At 43.1% G+C, this 21,916-nt stretch overlaps 1 protein-coding gene across 3 annotated transcripts in view; it reads right to left on the bottom strand.

The window, feature by feature from the left end:
* Positions 1-9,263: 9,263 nt before the first annotated feature.
* ptpdc1a (protein tyrosine phosphatase domain containing 1a) overlaps positions 9,264-21,916 on the bottom strand; it is a 32,311-nt gene continuing 19,658 nt past the window's right edge. The window contains exons 7-15 of one of the 3 annotated variants that reach the window (XM_079511197.1): positions 21,208-21,548; positions 20,004-20,235; positions 19,357-19,634; positions 18,641-19,063; positions 17,169-17,354; positions 15,913-16,023; positions 10,863-15,146; positions 9,948-10,111; positions 9,264-9,499 (exon numbers count right to left, since the gene is read on the bottom strand). In XM_079511197.1, coding sequence (XP_079367323.1) covers positions 15,033-15,146; positions 15,913-16,023; positions 17,169-17,354; positions 18,641-19,063; positions 19,357-19,634; positions 20,004-20,235; positions 21,208-21,548 — 1,685 coding nt within the window. In that variant the 3' untranslated portion in view covers positions 9,264-9,499; positions 9,948-10,111; positions 10,863-15,032. Of the gene's footprint in view, positions 9,500-9,947; positions 10,112-10,862; positions 15,147-15,912; positions 16,024-17,168; positions 17,355-18,640; positions 19,064-19,356; positions 19,635-20,003; positions 20,236-21,207; positions 21,549-21,916 lie in introns of those variants that run through there. The other 2 variants (XM_079511198.1, XM_079511199.1) reach the window with 2 other exon arrangements.

Below are 21,916 nucleotides of genomic sequence, written 5' to 3'. Positions count from 1 at the left end.
CAATGTTGCTAATGTCAGAGGTGGGTGGGTGTTTCAGTACCTTCATGATGGTCAGTGACATCATAGAAGGTAGGTTTGTTTCCCTGTCCATAATATCCCTGGTTTTATCTACAGGCAGGTGTTCGTGTGAATTTCACCCGTGTTTAGTGATAGTGTGAAAAATAGAGAAATAATTAGAGAGAAATCCCATACACCTACAATGGACTTTATTATTTTTTATTTCTACTGGAACATTCTCACATGTCCCAGGAAAAGGGTGGACCAAATGAGAAGTTCCCATCTCCATGTCTTGGTTTTTTAGGAATACTTTTTAGATAATATGCACGTTTTTCACCGATTTGTGCAAGTAAATGCCCAGCGCAACACCTGGCTGCTGGAGTTTCCAAAAACTAGGTGATCCCTTTACAAACAATTAAAAACAGGGGGGGACAGTGGCCTGATTATATTACTTTTTGTTTCATCTGTAAGGAATATGCATCTACAGCAATTCTATTGTCTGACTAATGCCTTTCACCCACACTCGCACACATTTGTGTAATGTACATGTATGCTTATGTGTGTGCGGTTGTGGTTGTATCATGAGTTCTGTCAGACAGTGGGTGCAGATTCATTAGAAAATCGAACAAAACTATAACCTTCCTCAAAATCTCAGTTTAAGTAAAACAAACTTTATGTCGATTCAGTTGTTCATACTGCTGACGTTTCTTCTACAACCAAGTCAGTGCGTCCAGAATCACTTTATTGTCACATCACCAGATTGCGGATATAGATCAGTGGGTGAAATTTGTTTTGTGAAAAGAAAGAAACAAAAGGGTCAGAGAAGGAAAATACAAATCTAAGCTAACTGACGATAACATTCTAAGCAGCACGTTGTATGCACAGTACATGAGTCTTAAGGTGCAAAAGAGTGGCAACACATTGGTAAGTCCACATATCAGCAGGTAGTAGGTAGGCTAAGTACATGAGGTTAAACATTAAGTAGGTACACATAGCAGCAGGTATGTACTGTACATGAGGTTAAACATAAGAAAGGTCCATATAGCAGCAGCTTGTACTAAATGTTTGTACCCGCTCTTCTAAACCTGTTAAAAAATAAAGTTGGAAGGTGACATTGAGTGACCTGACCAGTGAGTTCAGAAAACCTGATTAAGCCAGCCAGGCAGAAGGTCTCAATGTGAACCTGTGTGTGTGTGTGTGTGTGTGTGTGTGTGTGTGTGTGTGTGTGTGTGTGTGTGTGCATGCGCGTGTCCTCACAAGAGAAATGATTGTTTTATGGTTTAAAAAAAAGATTTGTAGAGCTAAACATACAATTTGGAAAAGACTGAATTTGGGGTTAGGATTAGACATTTAGGTTTAGGGGTTAAGGCTATAGAGATATGCCTGATGACATATTATGGTTATGGTTAAAATGACAACATTTAAAATGCCATCCATAAAAGTGTCATTCTAAAATGTCCTCACGACAATAGCACAATTAACTGTCTGTCTGTCTGACTGACATTCTTTGCTGTAAAGGATTCCTCAGAACATCGCCAGGAAACGGGGCATCAGTTAGGGGACAGGAAACAGTGGAAGTTCAGAGGTTGTCGGTGTGAAGCTGCTCAGAGGAACACCTGACTCAGCATTCACCATCCTCCCACAGGAAGAAGGTAAGATCAGATTGGAAAGTGCCACTTCAAGCACATTTTCTGTGAGTAGCAGTTTGTCCTCAGTGGTGTAATTAAAGTAACCCAAGACAGGTATAGCCTACATGGTTACAGTACTTAAGCAGGTCATTACTTCATTACTTAAGGACCCCTTAAGCTGAGAAACAGATGAAGCAGGGACCCCCACTATATACTGAATACAATTGTGTTGCAGATCAAATGTTTTCATAGATTTCTCTTGTTTGACAGCACTATCATCAGTGTTGTGTAAATTAATGTTTTTGAGGGGCGCTAGCCCCTCCAATGCCTGGCTTTGTGTGCGCCCCTCTGTGACGTCAGGTGGTCAGGTGTCTGGACTTTTTATGTTTGTGTTAATCATGCCCCCTGTGACGTCATGTGGCAGCCAAGTCTATGGACTTTGTGCTTGCCCCCAAAGGCTTCACACAAGTGAGATTTTTGAGGGGCGCTAGCCCCTCCTATACACAGGTTTAATGTTTGTCTTTAGTTCAATGTTTGTTTTGTAAAGACCATTGACAATGAAGGGAAAATGTACGTCATAATGTCACTCATTACATCATATTATCTCTTTATTGTTAATGGCGTTTAATGTTTGTGTTGGCACCGTTTGTTTTACATCGCCATTACATCACCTAATCTCTCTGTGAGTTAGACTTTAATATATTAGCTTCACATGGTATTATAGATAGGTGTGATGTTTCAGCCTCATGGTGGCACTATAACAGGCTGCACACAGAGGCACATGGTATGGAGAGGAGAGGAAAGATGGGAGGAGAGAGAGGGAGGGATGGGGTTGTAACAGTGCAGAGCTATTTAGATGAGAGTTGACCTTTGTCAAAAATAATCGATTTAGACAAATTAAAGACATATCACAGGTTATTTTCGGATACCTTGTGTTCCGATTTGCAAACAATATTGACGTCTCGAAAGAGCACAATAAGAGTTTCTGCTATGCTGGAGCTCTCCGTTTCTGAGCAGGCACTAGGCAGTATACCGAGAAGAATACTGCTTGTCAGTCACTTCAGTGAATGAAAGGCAAAAGCCCAGCTTTAATGATCTTAAATCACTTTATTTGGATCGTTTTTTTAGTAATAGTACAGCATAAACAGTACGGAGACTTTAGTTGTCACTGTACAATACTTTAAAACAGTTGTCATGTTGCACACATAGGCTACCTAAGGTCAATAACGGGTCTAAAGGATTTAGAACAGCAGCTGTAATAGACATTAGTTGATTGATTGATTGAAACCTTTATTTATTCTCGAAAGAGCAATTGAGGTTCTCCCTCATTTTCAATGCTGCCGAGATTACATACATTTTATGAAACAGTTTAAGACATAAAACACAAATCAAAACTTCATGTAAGGAGAGACATCATTATACAGACATTGAGACAAAACACAAGTTAAAAACAGTTACATATTGAAGTAGGGGGGTTCAAAAGCAGGTTATTAAATTGACCATAGGATATTGGGGTGTTCATTTTCAATGTTTGTTGTAAAGTGTTCCATGTGGTGGGGGCATCGAAGCAAAAAGCTGATTTACCTAATTCAGATTGGACGGATGGGACCTCTAGAGAAAGCCATTCACTTGAACGGATCTGGCGAGTATTTATTTTCCATTGTAACAGCAATGTGATGTATGGAGGTAGCTTCCCATCAATGTCTTTAAAAATAAACTGGTGCCAGTGCATGGTTCTCCTCTCAGAGAGGGAAGACCAACCTACTTTATCGTAAAGGGTGCAATGGTGAGTGCTATAGTTTTCACCTGTAATAAACCTTAGTGCTGAGTGATAAACTGTATCTAGGAGTAGAAGAGTGGTAAGGGCAGCATTACTATAAATAACATCACCGTAGTCCAGAACTGACATGAAAACAGCATCAACAACCCTTTTCCTACAGATCATTGGGAAGTTAGCTTTATTTCTATAGAGAAAACCAATTTTCTGCCTTAACTTGGTGGTAAGGTCAGTGATATGGTGTTTAAACGTACATTTTTCATCAAGCCAGATACCCAGATACTTATATTCAGTGACTCTGTCGATAGAGGATCCATTGATAGTGCGAATGTGCAGGGAGTTGAAGTCTATGTTTTTGGTTTTTGAAAATAACATAAATTTGGTTTAGCAGTAGGCTACTTGCACGCTCTGCTTGCGCACAAGTAGGCCATGTATGGCCTATTTGTGTGCAAGGTGCAAGTTGGCACCTCGATAGAGTGCATTTCTAGTTGGATTTAAATTGTACTGCAACATGCTTTATATGCATTAGCTTTCAGGGACCATTCCAGAGTTGAAGGAAGAATACTCAACCTGTGCCTTGGGGAATAAGATCATCTATGTATGAAACACTAAATTGACTCAAGTCATACACTATACTTATGACATGTAGGCCTACATATTGGACTCAGCCACAATGCTGGGCTCTCTTGCTCGTTGTGGACAGGCTCCACCTAGTGGTACTTAGGGGGAACAACAACTCAGCCTGTTGCATATCTTGTTTTGCTTATTTTTTTCAGAAATCACGTCTGATCTTCATGGATATGCAGAATATTTTATGAGGCACCATTTCCCCCCATAGGTAGAATCCGTTGGGGTTGCTGTAGTGACAGCCGCTGTTGTCGACGGATTGCCAAAACGCACCATAATACTGATTGGCACAGTTATGGCTCCACTGCTCCTGGTTCTGGTCAAAGGTGGAGAACTTGGTTCCGTTGCGATGCGTCATGGAGTCTCCTGCTCCTCCGTCCTGAAAGCCAGACACCTGCAGCCGGTAGCCCTCCGCCTCGGAACCCACCGAGAAGACGGAGTAAAAAGCAAATGCCGTGTTCCCCTGGAAGTCCTCCAGGTCCAGTCTCAGATGGTACCGCTGGGTCCCGGTCAGGAGATGCATGTGGTCCAGACCCAGCCAGAACTCACCTGGCCGCAACATCAGTTTAATCAAACTAATCGGTTGATTTAACCAAAACTGAACAGATTGATTGTGTAAGTGCTGTTATTAAAATGCTTACTATAAATACTAAACTAGTTAAAAATACTAACATTCATGGTCATAAGTTCATAAAGCATCATTCATAATAATTGCATTTTACATATAATTAATAAATTGGTTAATAATTGATTTCATGTGAGGTTAAAAAAATGTAAAAACATGATGAGAAAAAGGGTGATAACTTTCTGAGGCAGAACAAAGTTGCCTGTAGCAACACTGGACCATGACTGACTGATTGATTGATGCATGATTGCATGGCATTGTGCAAACATTTTGTCTCACTCACTCTGGTATGAGAAGGAAGCAGTAGGCTACACTTGCAGTGTAGTGTGATATCGCACTGCTAAAGTTAAGCCAAGGAGAAATGGTCAAAGAGGCTACATACTGATTCCTACACGGGTTGTGCTTATAACCACGCCCCCGGGCAAGTTAAGTTTACTGAGGTTAAGGTTAGGGTTAGGGTTAGACATTCTAAGAACGTTATGCAACTCAAGTATCAAGATCCTCTTTTCCACAACATGTGGCCAACAAGGTATACTATTAGTCTTTGATGTGCAGTTGTGTAACTTGTTTGATGGACACTGAAGCTGCGCATCGCACATTTCTACATGTATTTCTACTTGTATTTTCATTTATGTTTGGTCAGTTACGTCAGTAGGCCTATAGAGAGGGTATGCGTGTGACATCATCATCATACCCGGAAGTTATGCGGGAATGCCTACCGAGTGGCAAAAAACTACTTTCTGGCCTTCACAGCCCATAGGCCTACAGTACATCAAAACAGAAAAGTCCTATTTGATTGCATTAAATGACTTTAAACATTAAATTCACTTTGTCACTCACTTTGCCACTCGATCTGCCATTCACTTTATGCATGCGCATACCCTCTATTATGTGATACAATTTAGTTCATTCTTTTTTGTGTGAACATACATACAACTATGCTCACCTGCTGGGTTTCCAAAGCCAACTTTGTACTGAGTCCAGGGTCTGTGGAAGTTCACACCGCCGTCCATTCTCCTCTGAATCACTGTCCATCCTCCTCCGTCTGTGTCCATGTCACAATACACCTAAATAAATTAAATTGTATTATCCTACTATATATTCTTGGAATCTCTGTCTGTCTGTTTTTTTGTTTTTTTGCCTTGTGTAGTGTGAACGCCGAACGGGCCTCTCCCAAAGTTTACATACTGTTGGCTACTGTATAACCCAAGAACATCCCCGGGTATGGACTATTACATCATTATATCTAACTATAAATGCACCACGTCTCTGTCTGTGTACACGATTGTAATCCACGTAATTCGAAAACCGTTTGCCCCACCGACTTCAAATTTGACACATACATTCCACACCACCACACGGAGTGCAGTGCCTGGCCTTGAGTCTTTGGGATACACCGCTGTCCAGAAACGCCACCAAAGGCTCTGGTCAGGCTCTGCCAGTGGACCTAATGAGCCCAAGTCCCCTCACCTGTGCAATTTCCAGCCTCAGCTGAAATTCCCCTCACATTATGTAAGGGGAATTTCGGTGCCATCTCTATTATTTATATATCTATGCTCAAACCAAGTGGTGAGAAGATAGTTTCAAAAAAGGCCCAGGCATCTCTTCCAGGTGTTTAATAAACAGCTGGTGGATGGAAAGGACACTCGCGCACTTCAAGTTGAAGCCGTGCGCGAGCGTCATTTCCATCCACCAGCTGTATAAAAACCAGGAAGAGACACCTGCTCTAGGCACTTTCTTGTCGCGTATATGTTCCCGCACTCTAAAGGTCCTTGCAGACTGGGCGCGTTTTCCGGAAAAACATAATTTGCATAGATTTGAGGAACTTAATTTATTAATTTGAATAAATGTTTCAAAATATTTTATTTAAAAACAAAAGTCCTCTCACACGTATATATGCCAGTGATCACCCTCCACTGTGTCAATGTTGGCAGGTGCCTATTCTATATATGTAATATAATATATCGTTGTTGTCAAGCATATTTAAAAATGTCATGTTTTTATTATAAATGAATGCCCTATTTCATTTACAGGGTCACACAAACGTGGCAAAACACGTTTGAGCTTGTAGATCTGTAGATCGTTTTAATCCAGGCAGGCAGCATCGATATTGTAGCGTTCCTGGGATCGTTACAATATAATATAATCCAATGCGTATACTAACCTTGACCGGTGTAGAAACAGGGTAGATGGAGTAGACTCCGCTCTGGGTAGAGACATTCCTGTACATCACTGCACAGTCTTGCAGCATGGACCAGTCAGCACACTGGACACTGCTTACAGCCTGGCATAGAACCAGTACAAACAGTAGTAGCATCTTCACCTGGTGCTGTTTTTACTTACTCTACCTCTATCCTATCACCAAAACAATTATAAAAATGACACAAAATGGAGCATACAAAAGAATAATTTACACCTGTAAACCTGTGATGTGATAAAGCAGAGTCTGAATGAAATCTTTGTGGTCAGACTTATCTGGCTGTCTGTACTGGCTACGCAAGGCTAGCTCAATGCACCAAACCACATAGTGTCGTGCTTCGTGGATTTTCTTTCTATATCCAGGAGGGTGTGTCAGTAGTTTACTAGCCTCGGAAACCCAGACGTTTTTATTTCCTTCAGGGAAGGAAAGGTTTTGTTTTCCGGGATCAAAGGTCACATATTATTACATTGTAGTATGGAGTCATACAACTGTGTGTGTGTGTGTGTGTGTGTGTGTGTGTGTGTGTGTGTGTGTGTGTGTGTGTGACAGTGTAAGTTTTTAATGCACTACTATATGGCTTATTTTCATGGGTGCACGACTGCACGTACCCATGTACGTTGACACGCTTTATGGATATACTGATTTCCATTTCCAGCAGCACTTGGCACCTGCCCACAGACTACTACTAGTAATAGGTGTACTGACCATGGTATTACTGTGCTTAACTGACCAGCCAACTGGCCTGACCTGAACCCCACAGAGAATCTATGTTGTATTGTTAAGAGGAAGTTGTGAGACACTAGATTCAACATACTGTAAATGAGCTTATGGATGCTATAAAAAAAAACCTGGGCTTCCATAACACCTCAACAGTGCCACAGGCTTGATCACTTCCATGCCACGCCCCATTGATGAAATAATTTGTTTTAAAGTAGCCCAGACCAAGAATTGACTGCACATTCCCTCCCATTACCATAGGCGGTAACTTGAGGCCAGTGCCACTGTGCCAGTGAAATGCGCAACATAAGCACAGTAGAATAAGCATTATCCGGCCGACCCGGAAGTGATTGTCTTCCATTCTGCCAATTGGACTATTGTTATGGTTAGCGCGACCTTGAATTAATGTTTTATTAAACTCTCAACATCGTGCTTTATAACATTCTGAGCACTTTAAAACACTAATGCCCGTGTGCGTGTGTGCGTGTGTGTGTGCACCAAGGATTGGGATGTAGGCTGTTCTACCATGGGAGTCCTATGCGGCCCAGCCGCGGAAGCGAAAATAAGGTAAAAATAATATTTTTAAAGCTGGATTAATGCTCTTTAATCAAATATTGTGTTCTCGTGATTGGCTAAAATGGTAATAGCTTTTCTCGAGATATCTCGAGAATGGCATGGATTGTGTTAATTTCAGATGGTCGACATATCTGTATATCGAGTTCAGGATGGTGCTGGTGTAATGGTGTGGGGCGGCTATTTTCTTGGCACACAAATGGGCATTTTGCTGAATTTGAGGATTGCGGTTATTATAAAAGGCAAAATGGTTTCCGTCCAACCTGGTACTAGCAAGGTGTACCTAATAACACAGCCGGTGATTATTTGTCATCTGTACTTGACGAGGAAGATTTAGACCTGCAACATTCCTTTTTGAGCAGTACTTCTCTAGCTTTGTTTAAAAATTCTGCGAACCGTGGTTAAAGGAGTATACCACTCATTTTCAACATTTTACTATGTCATTAATATACCTTAGAGCTGTTGTGTGGAAATAATAATGTCCCCCCATTCTGTGTTTCCTAGAACTGGAGGTATGAAAAAAATCATTAACATTGTGAATCACATCTTGATGACATCATCAAGATGACATCATCAAGATGAGTGGTATTCCCCATTAACAGGTTCCGTCCACCCGATGTGCCCACACGTCATAAGCAATCCAACCGACGGATTCAAAGGACGTGTGTACACGTCCTAGCGCATCTTCAATGATATCAAACGAGAGAAGAATATTCTGATTTTTTTCCTTTTTTTATTTTTGAGTGGGACTCCAAGGCCACTATACGCTTGGCTTTTCGTTCATGCGCGGTCCGGTCCGGTCTGTTTACCGCTGCAGAAAGAATGCCTCGTCTCTCCTAATCCAGGGGGCTAAGATCTTCATTTCTGACATCTCAACTGCCTCTCGTTCAAAATATGAACGCGATCGATTATTTAGCAATATTATGGAAACGAGAGCAAGGTAAGCAAGCAAAAAAATATCTCAGTTTTTTTCCGGAACAGAAGGGGGGGGGGGGTCTTATAGAGTAAAAGCGGCCATGTCTTCCCAGCCCCCCAAGCTTCTATTTTGAAGGAATCCCGGCGCTGATTGTGTTAACAGACCGTTGGGCCAGAGGTGTCCCCAAAAATACAAAACTAAAATGACTGTTACAGTATGACTTTTTATTGTCAAGTAAGAAGCATAATAAAACAAATAAAATAGTAGTGCATGTTGAAAATTCCCACAGTATTCATTATTATTTTCTTAAGAGTTCGAGCAGGGTCAGCGGTGTTCCTTTGAGTCCAGAGATGTTGAGGTCAATGACTCTCAAGCACAATGAATACTTCGTCGAACGGCGTTGTCGCGTGCCAGAAATATCCAACCTATAAGCTCACACCTCGTCCCGTCCGTGACATGGAGTCCAAGCTCACACTGCGTCACATCCACGACATGGAGTCTAAGCTCACTGCGTCACATCCACGACATGGAGTCTAAGCTCACTGCGTCCCGTCCGTGACATGGAGTCTAAGCTCACACTGCGTCACATCCACGACATGGAGTCTAAGCTCACACTGCGTCACATCCACGACATGGAGTCTAAGCTCACTGCGTCCCATCCGTGACATGGAGTCTAAGCTCACTGCGTCCCGTCCATGACATGGAGTCTAAGCTCACTGCGTCCCGTCCGTGACATGGAGTCTAAGCTCACTGCGTCCCGTCTGTGACATGGAGTCTAAGCTCACTGCGTCCCGTCCGTGACATGGAGTCTAAGCTCACTGCGTCCCGTCTGTGACATGGAGTCTAAGCTCACTGCGTCCCGTCCATGACATGGAGTCTAAACTCACTGCGTCCCGTCTGTGACATGGAGTCTAAGCTCACACTGCGTCACATCCACGACATGGAGTCTAAGCTCACACTGCGTCACATCCACGACATGGAGTCTAAGCTCACTGCGTCCCGTCCGTGACATGGAGTCTAAGCTCACTGCGTCCCATCCGTGACATGGAGTCTAAGCTCACACTGCGTCCCGTCCATGACATGGAGTCTAAGCTCACTGCGTCCCGTCTGTGACATGGAGTCTAAGCTCACTGCGTCCCGTCCATGACATGGAGTCTAAGCTCACTGCGTCCCTTCCGTGACATGGAGTCTAAGCTCACTGCGTCCCGTCTGTGACATGGAGTCTAAACTCACTGCGTCCCGTCCGTGACATGGAGTCTAAGCTCACTGCGTCCCGTCTGTGACATGGAGTCTAAGCTCACTGCGTCCCGTCCATGACATGGAGTCTAAGCTCACTGCGTCCCGTCTGTGACATGGAGTCTAAACTCACTGCGTCCCGTCCGTGACATGGAGTCTAAGCTCACACTGCGTCCCGTCCGTGACATGGAGTCTAAGCTCACTGCGTCCCGTCTGTGACATGGAGTCTAAGCTCACTGCGTCCCGTCCGTGACATGGAGTCTAAGCTCACACTGCGTCCCGTCTGTGACATGGAGTCTAAGCTCACTGCGTCCCGTCTGTGACATGGAGTCTAAGCTCACACTTCGTCCCGTCCGTGACATGGAGTCTAAGCTCACTGCGTCCCGTGACCCGTCCGTGACATGGAGTCTAAGCTCACTGCGTCCCGTCTGTGACATGGAGTCTAAGCTCACTGCGTCCCGTCCGTGACATGGAGTCTAAGCTCACACTGCGTCCCGTCCGTGACATGGAGTCTAAGCTCACACCGCGTCACATCCGTCAGGTGGATTTATAGATTGGCTAATTACGGCACGCGACATTGACGTACAATGGAGCATACATTGGGCATTGGCTGAACAAGGAACACGCAGGCAGACATACAGTTCAGTATAGACAGCAGCTTATTACAGTAAGGCTTCATATATAATATATGCATCACACCAGAATGCCACTTCAAAACAACACATCTACAAGGTAACGTGTAGATCTGTTGCGTTTGGTTAAGGCGACACCATCGTAGTACAGACAATAGGATAGGCTTGAGGGTGGAGGTCCGGTAAGTGATACCAGTTTTATCCAATTAGGAGAGGGAGAACGTACACATGATAAACGAGTGAAATTGGTGATGAAACTAAACAAAAACAATGTGCAGGCTAAAATGGAATCTTATTTGTTGAGTTCTTGATTCCTGATTGGATGAAATTGGTATGCTTGAAAATAGATTTCCTGTTTAAACTGGAGAGACCCGTTACTGTACAAACACTCCATAGCAACAATTACTGTCACAATGTAGAGCTGTAACTGTAGTAGTTAAAGTAGTTAAAGCTTTAAAAAAAAGAAAATGTTTTGTTTTTTACAAAAACCTTTCACTTATACTTGCTACTCCCTTTAAAGATCGGTTGAAGCAGCTAGCATCTTCAAATGCTGTGAAGTGGATTCATTTACAACATCGTTACACTTTTTTGTGCGCACAGTATTCTTAAAATGGGGACATAAAAATGCGAGGAAAAGCAAAATGTGCCACCTAATATGCATGACAGTAACGGTAGCATCAGTTTGCATTTTATATTGAAATAAATAACACATTTTTACTTTTGCAGTGTAAAAAAACAAACAACAAAACAAAATACATATTTTGGTGTGTATTGAGACCTTCCCTCAACAGCGTTAACAATTGGGTAAAACATGTTTAAAGTAGAACATTTCATTTACTCATTTCTAACCATAAAGTAATACACAGTGGTGGACAAATGCCTCTACCCCAGTACTTAAGACCTGCTTTTAAATGACCTAAAGCAACAAACACTATGGTAGAGGTTCGGGTTGTGCACTTTGTCATGATGTAACAACCAGGACTGGGACTATAATTTAATTACAGAAATTAACAGCCAGAGAACAGCCAAACTAACACACACGCAGGTATCTGCTATCGAGTCCTTTGCACGGTTATTGGGCCATTTAACATATTAGGGCTTCATATAAAATCGGGCCTGCATACAACCAATACCCCATGTCCTATCATTTGACTTGGGTGTGACAGTAAGGACGACTAGATCGATGGTACAGCCAAGGATGCCGAAAAGACCGCCGAGCCCCATCCCTCTTGCCCTACCACCCCCACACCAGGGCCACAAGGTGAGGACAGGACAAAGTACTTGGGTTTGCTTTATAAATTATTAGTATTTTTGTTTGTTTTTTTATGTATTTTTTGTTTTTGATTATTGTGTCTCATAATTGGAAAGCCTTCGAGGCCATGTTGATATTTTATAGTTAAAAATGTTGTGTGAGATTGTGTCTCATAATTGGAAAGCCTTTTCATGGCCATGTTGATGACAACCCTAACAACAAACAGCATATAGAGGCCTATTAGTTCCAAAATTAACAAGTAAACAATCATTGCTATACGTGACATTGTTTTTCATCCCCTCCTACTGTTCTGCAGGCTGGTCTTGGCTGAAATGAGTGGGAGCAGTGCAGAAAATGTCTATGACCCAAACCATGCCATGGTTTTGGAGGGACTTAATAAGATGCGGCTCAACCACAGCGCATCTTTAATGCTAAGCCAACACCAAAAAGGGTCCAACTAACCGATGTTGAACCGGAGATGCTCAACGCAGTAATACATTATGGATACACCTCAATGTGTCCAAAACAAAGGACAATGTGAAGGTAATGTATTTTCATCATGAAACTATTGTGCATTTTTTAATCAGCCTCAGGTCTTAAAGCAGCACTGTGTAGTTTGGGTGTAGCCAGTTCGGACACAAATAACATGGCAGCCAATGTCTTTGACTTCATTACCCAAGAGTCTCTGCAAACATGTCCAGTGTCGGCATGCTGTGATTGGCCAGTCTTGGCTTTGACTGGCAGTTCTGCCTTAGTGCTGCCAGGATGAAACTCATTGTCTCCCCTGTACATAGAAATACAGTCCTGCCCCTAGCAGGGACCACCCTGAGTCTAATACATTTATGGAAGGATGATGATTATTATTGATTACACATGTACTTTTATAATTTTGTGGGACATAATATGCTATACAGTTTTAAAAAAAAAGGGTCTAGGCCCTGCTAGCAGCATCAAAGTTGCTGGGTGCGATGGCAGTCATTAATGCTTGTAGTATTATTTAAGTAACCATATGGACCAACCACCACCAGCAGGCCCCACCACCACCCCTGTGAAGATCGAATTCTATGTCATAATACAGACTTTGGAAGATTATATGTTTGCTCTATCTCCTCTGTATTTTGTTTGAGTTATTTGATGTGATAAAAGGGTGGCTATTTCTAATTAGCTGCGCAACAGAGCGTCATATCTCGCCAACACGACACGGTAAGAACACAAACCAAACCTCTACCAAAGAGTCCAATTGCTTTAAGTACAGTACTGAAGTAAATGTACTTGGTTACTAGTGTCCATCAATGGTAATACGCAAACCATCCTAACTATTACAGTAGAGCAGGACACTTGATGCCAAAGCAAAGCTTTTAAACAGAGTGTTGTGGCACATAAAACATGGCAGTGCTTTGTTACACATAAAGGCAAAGAGAAAAAAACAAAAACAATGAAATGCTTATCCTCAAATTAAAGGAATAGTTTTTTTTAGGTACTTTTTTCTAACAATTACTCACCCCACAAAGCCTTGAATGTTGAATTAATTAAGATTTGTTTCGGTTGCATCCTTTTTTTTTATCTTTTGGGGCTTTTCTGTATTTATTGGATAGCTGACAGGAAATGGGGCAGAGAAGGAGATGGAGAGTGACACACAGCAAAGGTCATCGGGATGGAAACCGGAGAACTCGCCAGTTTACCAAGTCGCCACGGCGAAAATTCTTCATCAATGTTTTCATCGTTATGCTAACATGCTGTCTTCATCAGTGTAGTATGTCAAACTCACAGATGTTATAGTTCATTTCCAAAATGATCAAATTATTTTTTGCAATTAAATGGTCAGCTAGATGATGATAAAAAGGTGAGTATGTGAATACCAATGATAAGTAGGCCTACCATTTCAGGAATTGTTTACTAATGAATTACATTGTTTCGGTACTTGGTGTTTAAACTTTTCCTACAGTACTTTCTCTAGTGTTAACTCTAAACAACTATCCTCTCTCTCTCTCTCTCTCTCTCTCTATCTCTCTCTATCTCTCTCTCTCTCTCTCTCTCAATTCAATGCAATTTAAATGAAGGTGAAGTAAAACTAAAATGCACTAAATCGCGGTGGGTTGGTAAACTGGTGAGTTCTCCGGATACCATTAGGATCGGGAGTCAAACCCGCCACCCGCTGTCAGGCTGGATTAGCAGCCTACGTAGGTGCCAGACTGATAGGCCGAACCGGGGCCATTTTGGTCACATTGTTGAGCCAATCATCCAATGTTAACACCGCTGCAGTAGGAGACCAAGGCAAAACTATATAAAATAATAATAATAATAGTACACAACTAGTGTAATCACTGAGAGGCCTACTGATGATTCAGGTTCAAACTTCAAAGAGAATGTTTTAAATATTGCTCTTGTTAAGATTGGTCTCAAATATTGGATTATTGGCTCAGGAATGCAACAAAAACAAAACAATCTCCACGAATACAAGGCTAAGTAAGTAATGCTGGGGTAAGTAATAGAAATGCTGTTATTGTACTGCTTTTTCCAAATAAAATAAATATTATATAAAAAAGAAAAATGCTGAAAAGACACAGCATTGTCTGAGTTGAGGAACCAGTTAAAAGACTTTCACCTGGCATCCCTGTTTTTGGGCATGTCATTAAAGGCGAAACGTAAAAATAAAAGAAATCAAATTACAGATATACAAGCACACACTGTGTGCTTGTACTCTCCTGTATGCTTGATATTCTTTGAAATACAATAGTCATGTGAAGTACACAGTCGTGTGTCTAAAGTAAAATAAATACATAAATGCATTTAATGGTTAATATAATGCCCCAAAAATCCAGAGTGACTTAGCTGGTGAAGCAGTCGTCCTCTTAGCTGGTGAAGCAGTCGTCCTCTTCGACTGCTTTCTCACGCATCTCATGCAGAACGGGCGTGAGGATGGCTTTCAACGTGTCGTATAAATCCTGGTTCTTCTCTGGCGCAATCTACAGAGGAAACAGCAAAACAATGAACACATTACACCAGTGGTTTTCAACCTTTTTCACATCAAGGCCCATTATTTATTCAGCATTTGAGCCACGGACCACCATTTGATGAGATTTAGACCCAAAACTAAGGAATATGTTGTTATCGTTGACGCACAATTCCATGTTGTTGGCAAACGATCAAAATAACAATTCTTCTACATTCTCTAATTGTGTAGACGTCTTGTAAATTAAGTAATGCAGATGTTTAACAATAATTTAACTCTTGAGAGCGTAAAATGAAACCAAATGGACCCGTACGGGTGCATTTGGTGTCATTTTACACTCAAGGACCACTGGTTTTACACTCTCCCCGGACCACTGGTTGAGAACCACTGCATTACACTGTCTACTCGGCACACCTGAACAATACGACACCCTAGCCTCTCCCGCCTGCACAAGTCTGACCACTTGGGCAGCAATTAGATGGGTGAAGCAGAAAACTGCATTGCCCCCGTGGCTTGAAAATGAAATAGGTCTTATTATTGGGGTCGAAGGCAATCCTCTTAGCCATTTGCCAAGGTGTTACTGTTATATGTTCATTCTATTCAGAATCCCTGAATAGATAGAGAGTTCCTCTGCTGGACACTTATTTTCAGTAGCAAAGCAGTAGCTTTTGTTACCAAGGCTAATCAGTGAATAAAACCTTCAGGAAAAGATCAGGAAAGCGTGAAGAGTTGGCAGAAGAATGGCACATCTGTAGATGAGGTGAAATGGAAACGCTCACCTTGGTAAACACCTTGATAGTTTGGTTGAGGAAAGAGTTTTCCACAGCGGGTGGGATGGTCTGCAGACGCGCTGCACAGTCCAGGATACACAGTAAGGTCATCCGCTGTCCCTGTAAACACAACAACAAATCACTGACATCATCCGTCTTGGAAAATGTCACACATAAAACCATAACCCAAAATCCAATGTCCAAAAGAACACGAGGATTTTAGACCCATAGTCATAGACAATTAGACATCACTATCTCTTTCGGATAACTAAAAGAAGACACATTCAATTTTCAGTGCACCATCACAGATACACAGTTCCCCTAATACTATTCACACGGTGAACAGATGAATCAGGTATGGTCATATACATACATACCTAGGAGTAGTAATAGACCATCTGCTGTCACGGATAGATCACATTGAATCCATGGGTAGGAAAAAAAAGCAAAGAACTTTCTTCGCAGTCTTAAGATCCTTTGGTGCAAGCAGACAGATTCTTCTTTTCTTTTTAACTTAGGTGATTATGAGTGTTTACTGTTTAGTAGTACTGTAGTACCACATCAGACATCTTTGCCTAAAAGTGACAACTGTTGCAGTTTCACATGATAACAGGTTGGCAAGGAATATCACTTCAAACACTAGCCATGATTTGAATGGGGAATACAAGTTGCCACATTCAGGAAGGAGATGCAGAGTTCCAAAGTTCAATTAGGTAAGTTCATTCGATTTCGAGCTTACATTTAAGCTCAAACCGCACCAATGCAACTAGTCGCAACTCCTTGCAACAAAACAGATTTAAGGTCAAGGAGTCTCACCAATGCGTCTCACCAATGCGACTCCTTGCAACTGCCATTGGGGATAATGGTTGCTGATAAGTTGTTGCATGGTGCAAGGAGTTGCATGGCAAATCCTTGGTGCGGTTTGGGCTTTAGAATCTGAACAGAGGTACGCAGAACATCATTGCTCTCGTCTTCATGTTTTATGTAATGTATTTGTTTCTGTTTGTGTTATGTCAAATGAGTGTATTATGTGTTGCATACAAGACTGCTGGGTCGCAAGAAAAGAATCAGTGAAAGCTGACAAAGTAGTAGCCTATGGTATCATATTGCATGATGAAATACAATTTGTGCTGCACGTTGAAGCTTTCACATAAACAGACAATATGGCAGCTAGTGAGCATTTCCATCTGGACGCAATGCTGGCACACAGTACAACCCTGACTGTCTGACTGTAAACCAAAACAAACACTGTAAGACAGCTATACCGTTTCCAGGGAGTCCAAAGCATGCTGGGGGTTGTAGTTCCTCTCTGTGAGGGCTTGGATGTCCTCGGTGCTGATCAGCGGGTCCCTGAGCTGTTCCAGCCAGGACCACATGAGACCAGATAGTACCAGAGCATCTCTCTCCATGGCCAGCCTGTCCCACGCTCCCTCCCTGGAGTTCAGTTCTGTCTGTGGACACACAAACAACCTGGAGTTCAGCTCTGTCTGTGGACACACAAACAACCTGGAGTTCAGCTCTGTCTGTGGACACACAAACAACCTGGAGTTCAGCTCTGTCTGTGGACACACAAACAACCTGGAGTTCAGCTCTGTCTGTGGACACACAAACAACCTGGAGTTCAGCTCTGTCTGTGGACACACAAACAACCTGGAGTTCAGCTCTGTCTACTCTGTGGACACACAAACAACCTGGAGTTCAGCTCTGTCTGTGGACACACAAACAACCTGGAGTTCAGCTCTGTCTGTGGACACACAAACAACCTGGAGTTCAGCTCTGTCTGTGGACACACAAACAACCTGGAGTTCAGCTCTGTCTACTCTGTGGACACACAAACAACCTGGAGTTCAGCTCTGTCTGTGGACACACAAACAACCTGGAGTTCAGCTCTGTCTACTCTGTGGACACACAAACAACCTGGAGTTCAGCTCTGTCTGTGGACACACAAACAACCTGGAGTTCAGCTCTGTCTGTGGACACACAAACAACCTGGAGTTCAGCTCTGTCTGTGGACACACAAACAACCTGGAGTTCAGCTCTGTCTGTGGACACACAAACAACCTGGAGTTCAGCTCTGTCTGTGGACACACAAACAACCTGGAGTTCAGCTCTGTCTGTGGACACACAAACACCACATGAGACCAGATGGAAGAACCAGAGCATCTCTGTCCATGGCCAGCATGTTAGCCTGGAATACAAACGATAGCTCTTTCAGCATTTGTTGTTGTTTTTTCACTTTGTTTCTCAGTCTTGCAGTCTATGTGAAAGGGCCGGTTTAAATGGTATTAATTTAATACATGATTGTGCATCGTGGCTATGACTGTGCACCTGTGCGGTCTCTTCTTCACTAAAGGGACGGTTTCTGACACCAGGGAGCCGAGGATTCTGATTGGTCTGTTGGCAGTACAGGGCCCACTTCCTTCCTACTGTGAGTCGTTGAGCACTACCCAAAGAGCAATGACGTGCCTACGTACACAGCGGGCAAGGTTCGGAAATCAGATGGAAGACTGAGAAGTGAAACTCACCTGCAGGGTCTGAATTATGTATTCACTCTGGCAGTAAATGAGTTAAAATCATGAATAAAATAATCAAAGATCTTCAAATGCACGCCCGAATGCTTTCCGTGTGGGTCCTGATTCTGAAAAGTTTGGGAACCATTGATATAGGGTTTAAGTGATTGAAGAATCTAGATCCAAGCCAAACGTTGAATGCATGGTTCAAAGAGAGGTGGTCCTACCTGCCACATGGTCACCTTGTAGCTCAGGTCCTGGTCTCTCAGGTCCATGGCCAGTGCTCTGGCTACCAGCAGACGCCTGGCGTCCGCCGTGAGCTCCGACTGCAGCGTGATGAAGGGAACGCTGAGCGCTCTCTCTGTGCATTCACTTCTCTCTCCGCCAACCGCTTTCACTGTGGATTCGTCTCTCTCTCCGGCCACCTCTCTCTCTGTGGATTCGCCTCTCTCTCCGGCCACCGCTCTCTCTGTGCATTCGCCTCTCTCTCCGGGCACCGCTCTCTCTGTGCATTCGCCTCTCTCCCCGGCCACCGCTCTCTCTGTGCATTCGCCTCTCTCCTCGGGCACACAGCTGCTCTTCATTGATACGACTTTACAGTCAAATATTTCTCTCTGCTCCAAGAGAGCCGGGGGCTCACGCAGCTGCTTCTGTCGGGAAGAAGTACCCATATTTTTATTTTTTAATTGTGTAACAGTAACAATACCACAATGTACAAATACTAGTAAAAGTACAGTAGCGTCAAAATACACTTACAGTACCAATATAAATGTAGTAAATTGTTGCATATGAGTTAAACCTAGCTATATCTAGAGCCAATCTATAAGCTCGCTGTGCATTGTGTGAGTGCCTCTGAGATATGCATTGGAGTAGAAGCATAAAGTATCCAAAAATGGTAATCATCAGATAAAGTAGAAACAAAGAAATCTTAAATAAAATATACCTTCCTCCACTGACAATGGTATCCAGTGTTTAGATTGGCGTCCGTATTCTGCAAGCCTGTAGGGATGGAACTGCTGCTATAAATGAGCTCCTGGCATGCGGCGTGGACATCGTTCTGAGTGGGCATCTCCTGGCATGCAGTGTAGATGTCGCATGTAAGGCTGTTTACAGACCAGTAACCTTTGTTGAGCTGGTTGACTGGGAGCTGTTCGAGCTGGTCCCAACCTCCTCGGCCCAGCTTGTACAGGGCCGAATCACTGTAGCTGAGGATCCGCTTGTCTGGAATGTAGGCGTGCAACAGTTGGTTCGAACTTCTCCATTTAATTGATTATGAGAAATAATTGATAGTCGGTAATTTAATAAAAATAGACTGATAATTGATCCCTATTTGGGCATGTCATTATAGAAGAAAAAGTGAAAACATTAAAGAAATAGTGAAAATGGCCACGCTCAAAACATGACGTGTTGTGAGCTTGTTACTTGGTTATCAAATTAATATCTGAAGTCAATTATAAAAAAACATCTATAAAAAAAGTTGCTGCGTCAATGAATTGGTATACAAGAAATAAAACGAATAATCAAAGGAAACGTATTCTCAATTAATCGAATGAGTAATACAAAATAATTGATAGATAGTTGCAGCCCTACCTGAAAGAGGGCATGTCAGGGGGCTTTCTACATGCTGGATTCTCCAGAGTGGGTCCAGCTCGTTGTCTCCACCTAGAGGCTGGTTGTGAAACGGCAGCAGTTTGAAAGGAGCGGATGGGCAGTGCGGAGGCACTGGGATGCCTTTAACCCTCATCTCCTTCCCCAGCTGCTGCAGTGCCTGCTGGGATACAGTCTTCTCCACCTCGGCCGTGATGTCTGGAATCTCCAGCACCTAGATAGACAGACAGATATATACATACATATAGACAGGGGTGCACATAACTGGTGCACAAGTGCGCATGCATGGTCAAAATATGTGTTGCGCGGCAGATCAACGACATGAAGCGCTCTTGCGTACTGCTGCCAGTACCATCATTTAGGTCTGGTGTCATGTACTTCAAATGTCTACGTCCTGTTAAGTAGATTTAGAAATAAAACTAGTGTTGAATGTGGACTAATCATTACGTCATCATCAAGTGGCTCTTATATTGAAGAGGAAGTCTGTTTCGTTTGTAACCAAGTTGCCATGACAAGTTGTTATTGTGCCGTTCGAAGCTCTAGTCTAACCAAGTAAACAAGAACGTTAATGTGGATTAAACTCAAGATTTTAGCCAAAGTTCATATATTTCCGATATGAAAACCATGCATCTGTGGCTTAAACAATGTACACACTTTGGAAGTACGTTAAACATGGAACTTCTGCACCATTAGGTGAGTAGTTCATTTGATCTGTCTCATGCTGGCTAAAGTAATGTTGTGGTAGAGTAGAGATGTCCGCCTACAGTGCATACCAAGCAACATCTCCGGGTGCTCCCCTGAGAAACTAGCCCAACAAAGCTATGTGCACCCCTGGATATAGACATGGGTCACACCGGGGACAAATTCAGTCGCGAATGCAACCATTTTATGATGAATTCCTGTTCTGTCCTTTGTCTATATAGAAGTGTCTATTTGTACGTCTTTAAATGTTTTTGATGAATTGAACATTGTGGACCCTATTGGAAACAAGTGTAATGCTTAATTGGGTCGTCCACTCACAGTTAACAGCCTTTGTATTGAGTTTGTGCTTGAAATGTACTGTAATTCTGCAAACTGTTAATACATTTTTCAATCAATCAATTAATCAATCAGTCTATGGTTGCAGCCGTACAGTGCAAAACTCCCTACGGTGTTACTTGAGGAACAGAGAAAGGCAGCTCGTCACCTCCTCCTCCAGCACAGGCGGCCGGTCGGCAGCGATGTCCAGCAGGAGGCAGCAGGCCAGCTGCACCATCTTGGGCACGTTCTTCATCTTGCGCGCCTCGTAGCCGTGCAGCAGGTGGCGCTGGCGGGCCAGGTACTGCGGCAGGGTGACGGGGCCGCAGGCGGCCGGCTCGGCGGCGGGGAACACGCAGCGGAGCGGCACCAGGAAGCGGGCGAACTCGCGCACGCAGAGCAGCTGGCCTCGGGTCTGGATGGAGTTGGGCCGCTTGGCGCGCACAAACAGGATGGCCTGGTCAGCGCTCATCCTGGACGTGAACACCAGGTAGCACGCCAACAGCACACCTAGGCAAGAGAGAGGTTATTTCAACAGCAAGGACCTCTTTTGGTAGTTATTGCAGTTCTTTAACGATTAACTCTTACGATCCGATTCCTTAACGGTCACACACGCACGCACGCACGCACGCACGCACGCACGCACGCACACATACAACACGTCACTTTGTCCAATGGGCGCTAACTTGCATATGAAATGTGTCAGTGATTTATTTGTATATTTAAGTCATTTGTTATATCTGCCCTGTGCAATTTGTGATTACGAATCCTAAAAGATGTTACAAATTGTTAACGTTGATAAACACAATTGCAATCATACATACAGTATTGAATACACATGTAGTGGTTCTCAAAGTAAGGTCCAGGGGCCCGCTGGG

This window comes from Electrona antarctica (assembly GCF_951216825.1).
Source record: "Electrona antarctica genome assembly, chromosome: 9".
Taxonomy (NCBI): domain Eukaryota; kingdom Metazoa; phylum Chordata; class Actinopteri; order Myctophiformes; family Myctophidae; genus Electrona; species Electrona antarctica.
Note: the sequence above shows the minus strand (reverse complement) of the source record. Positions and strands in the feature narration are given on the sequence as shown.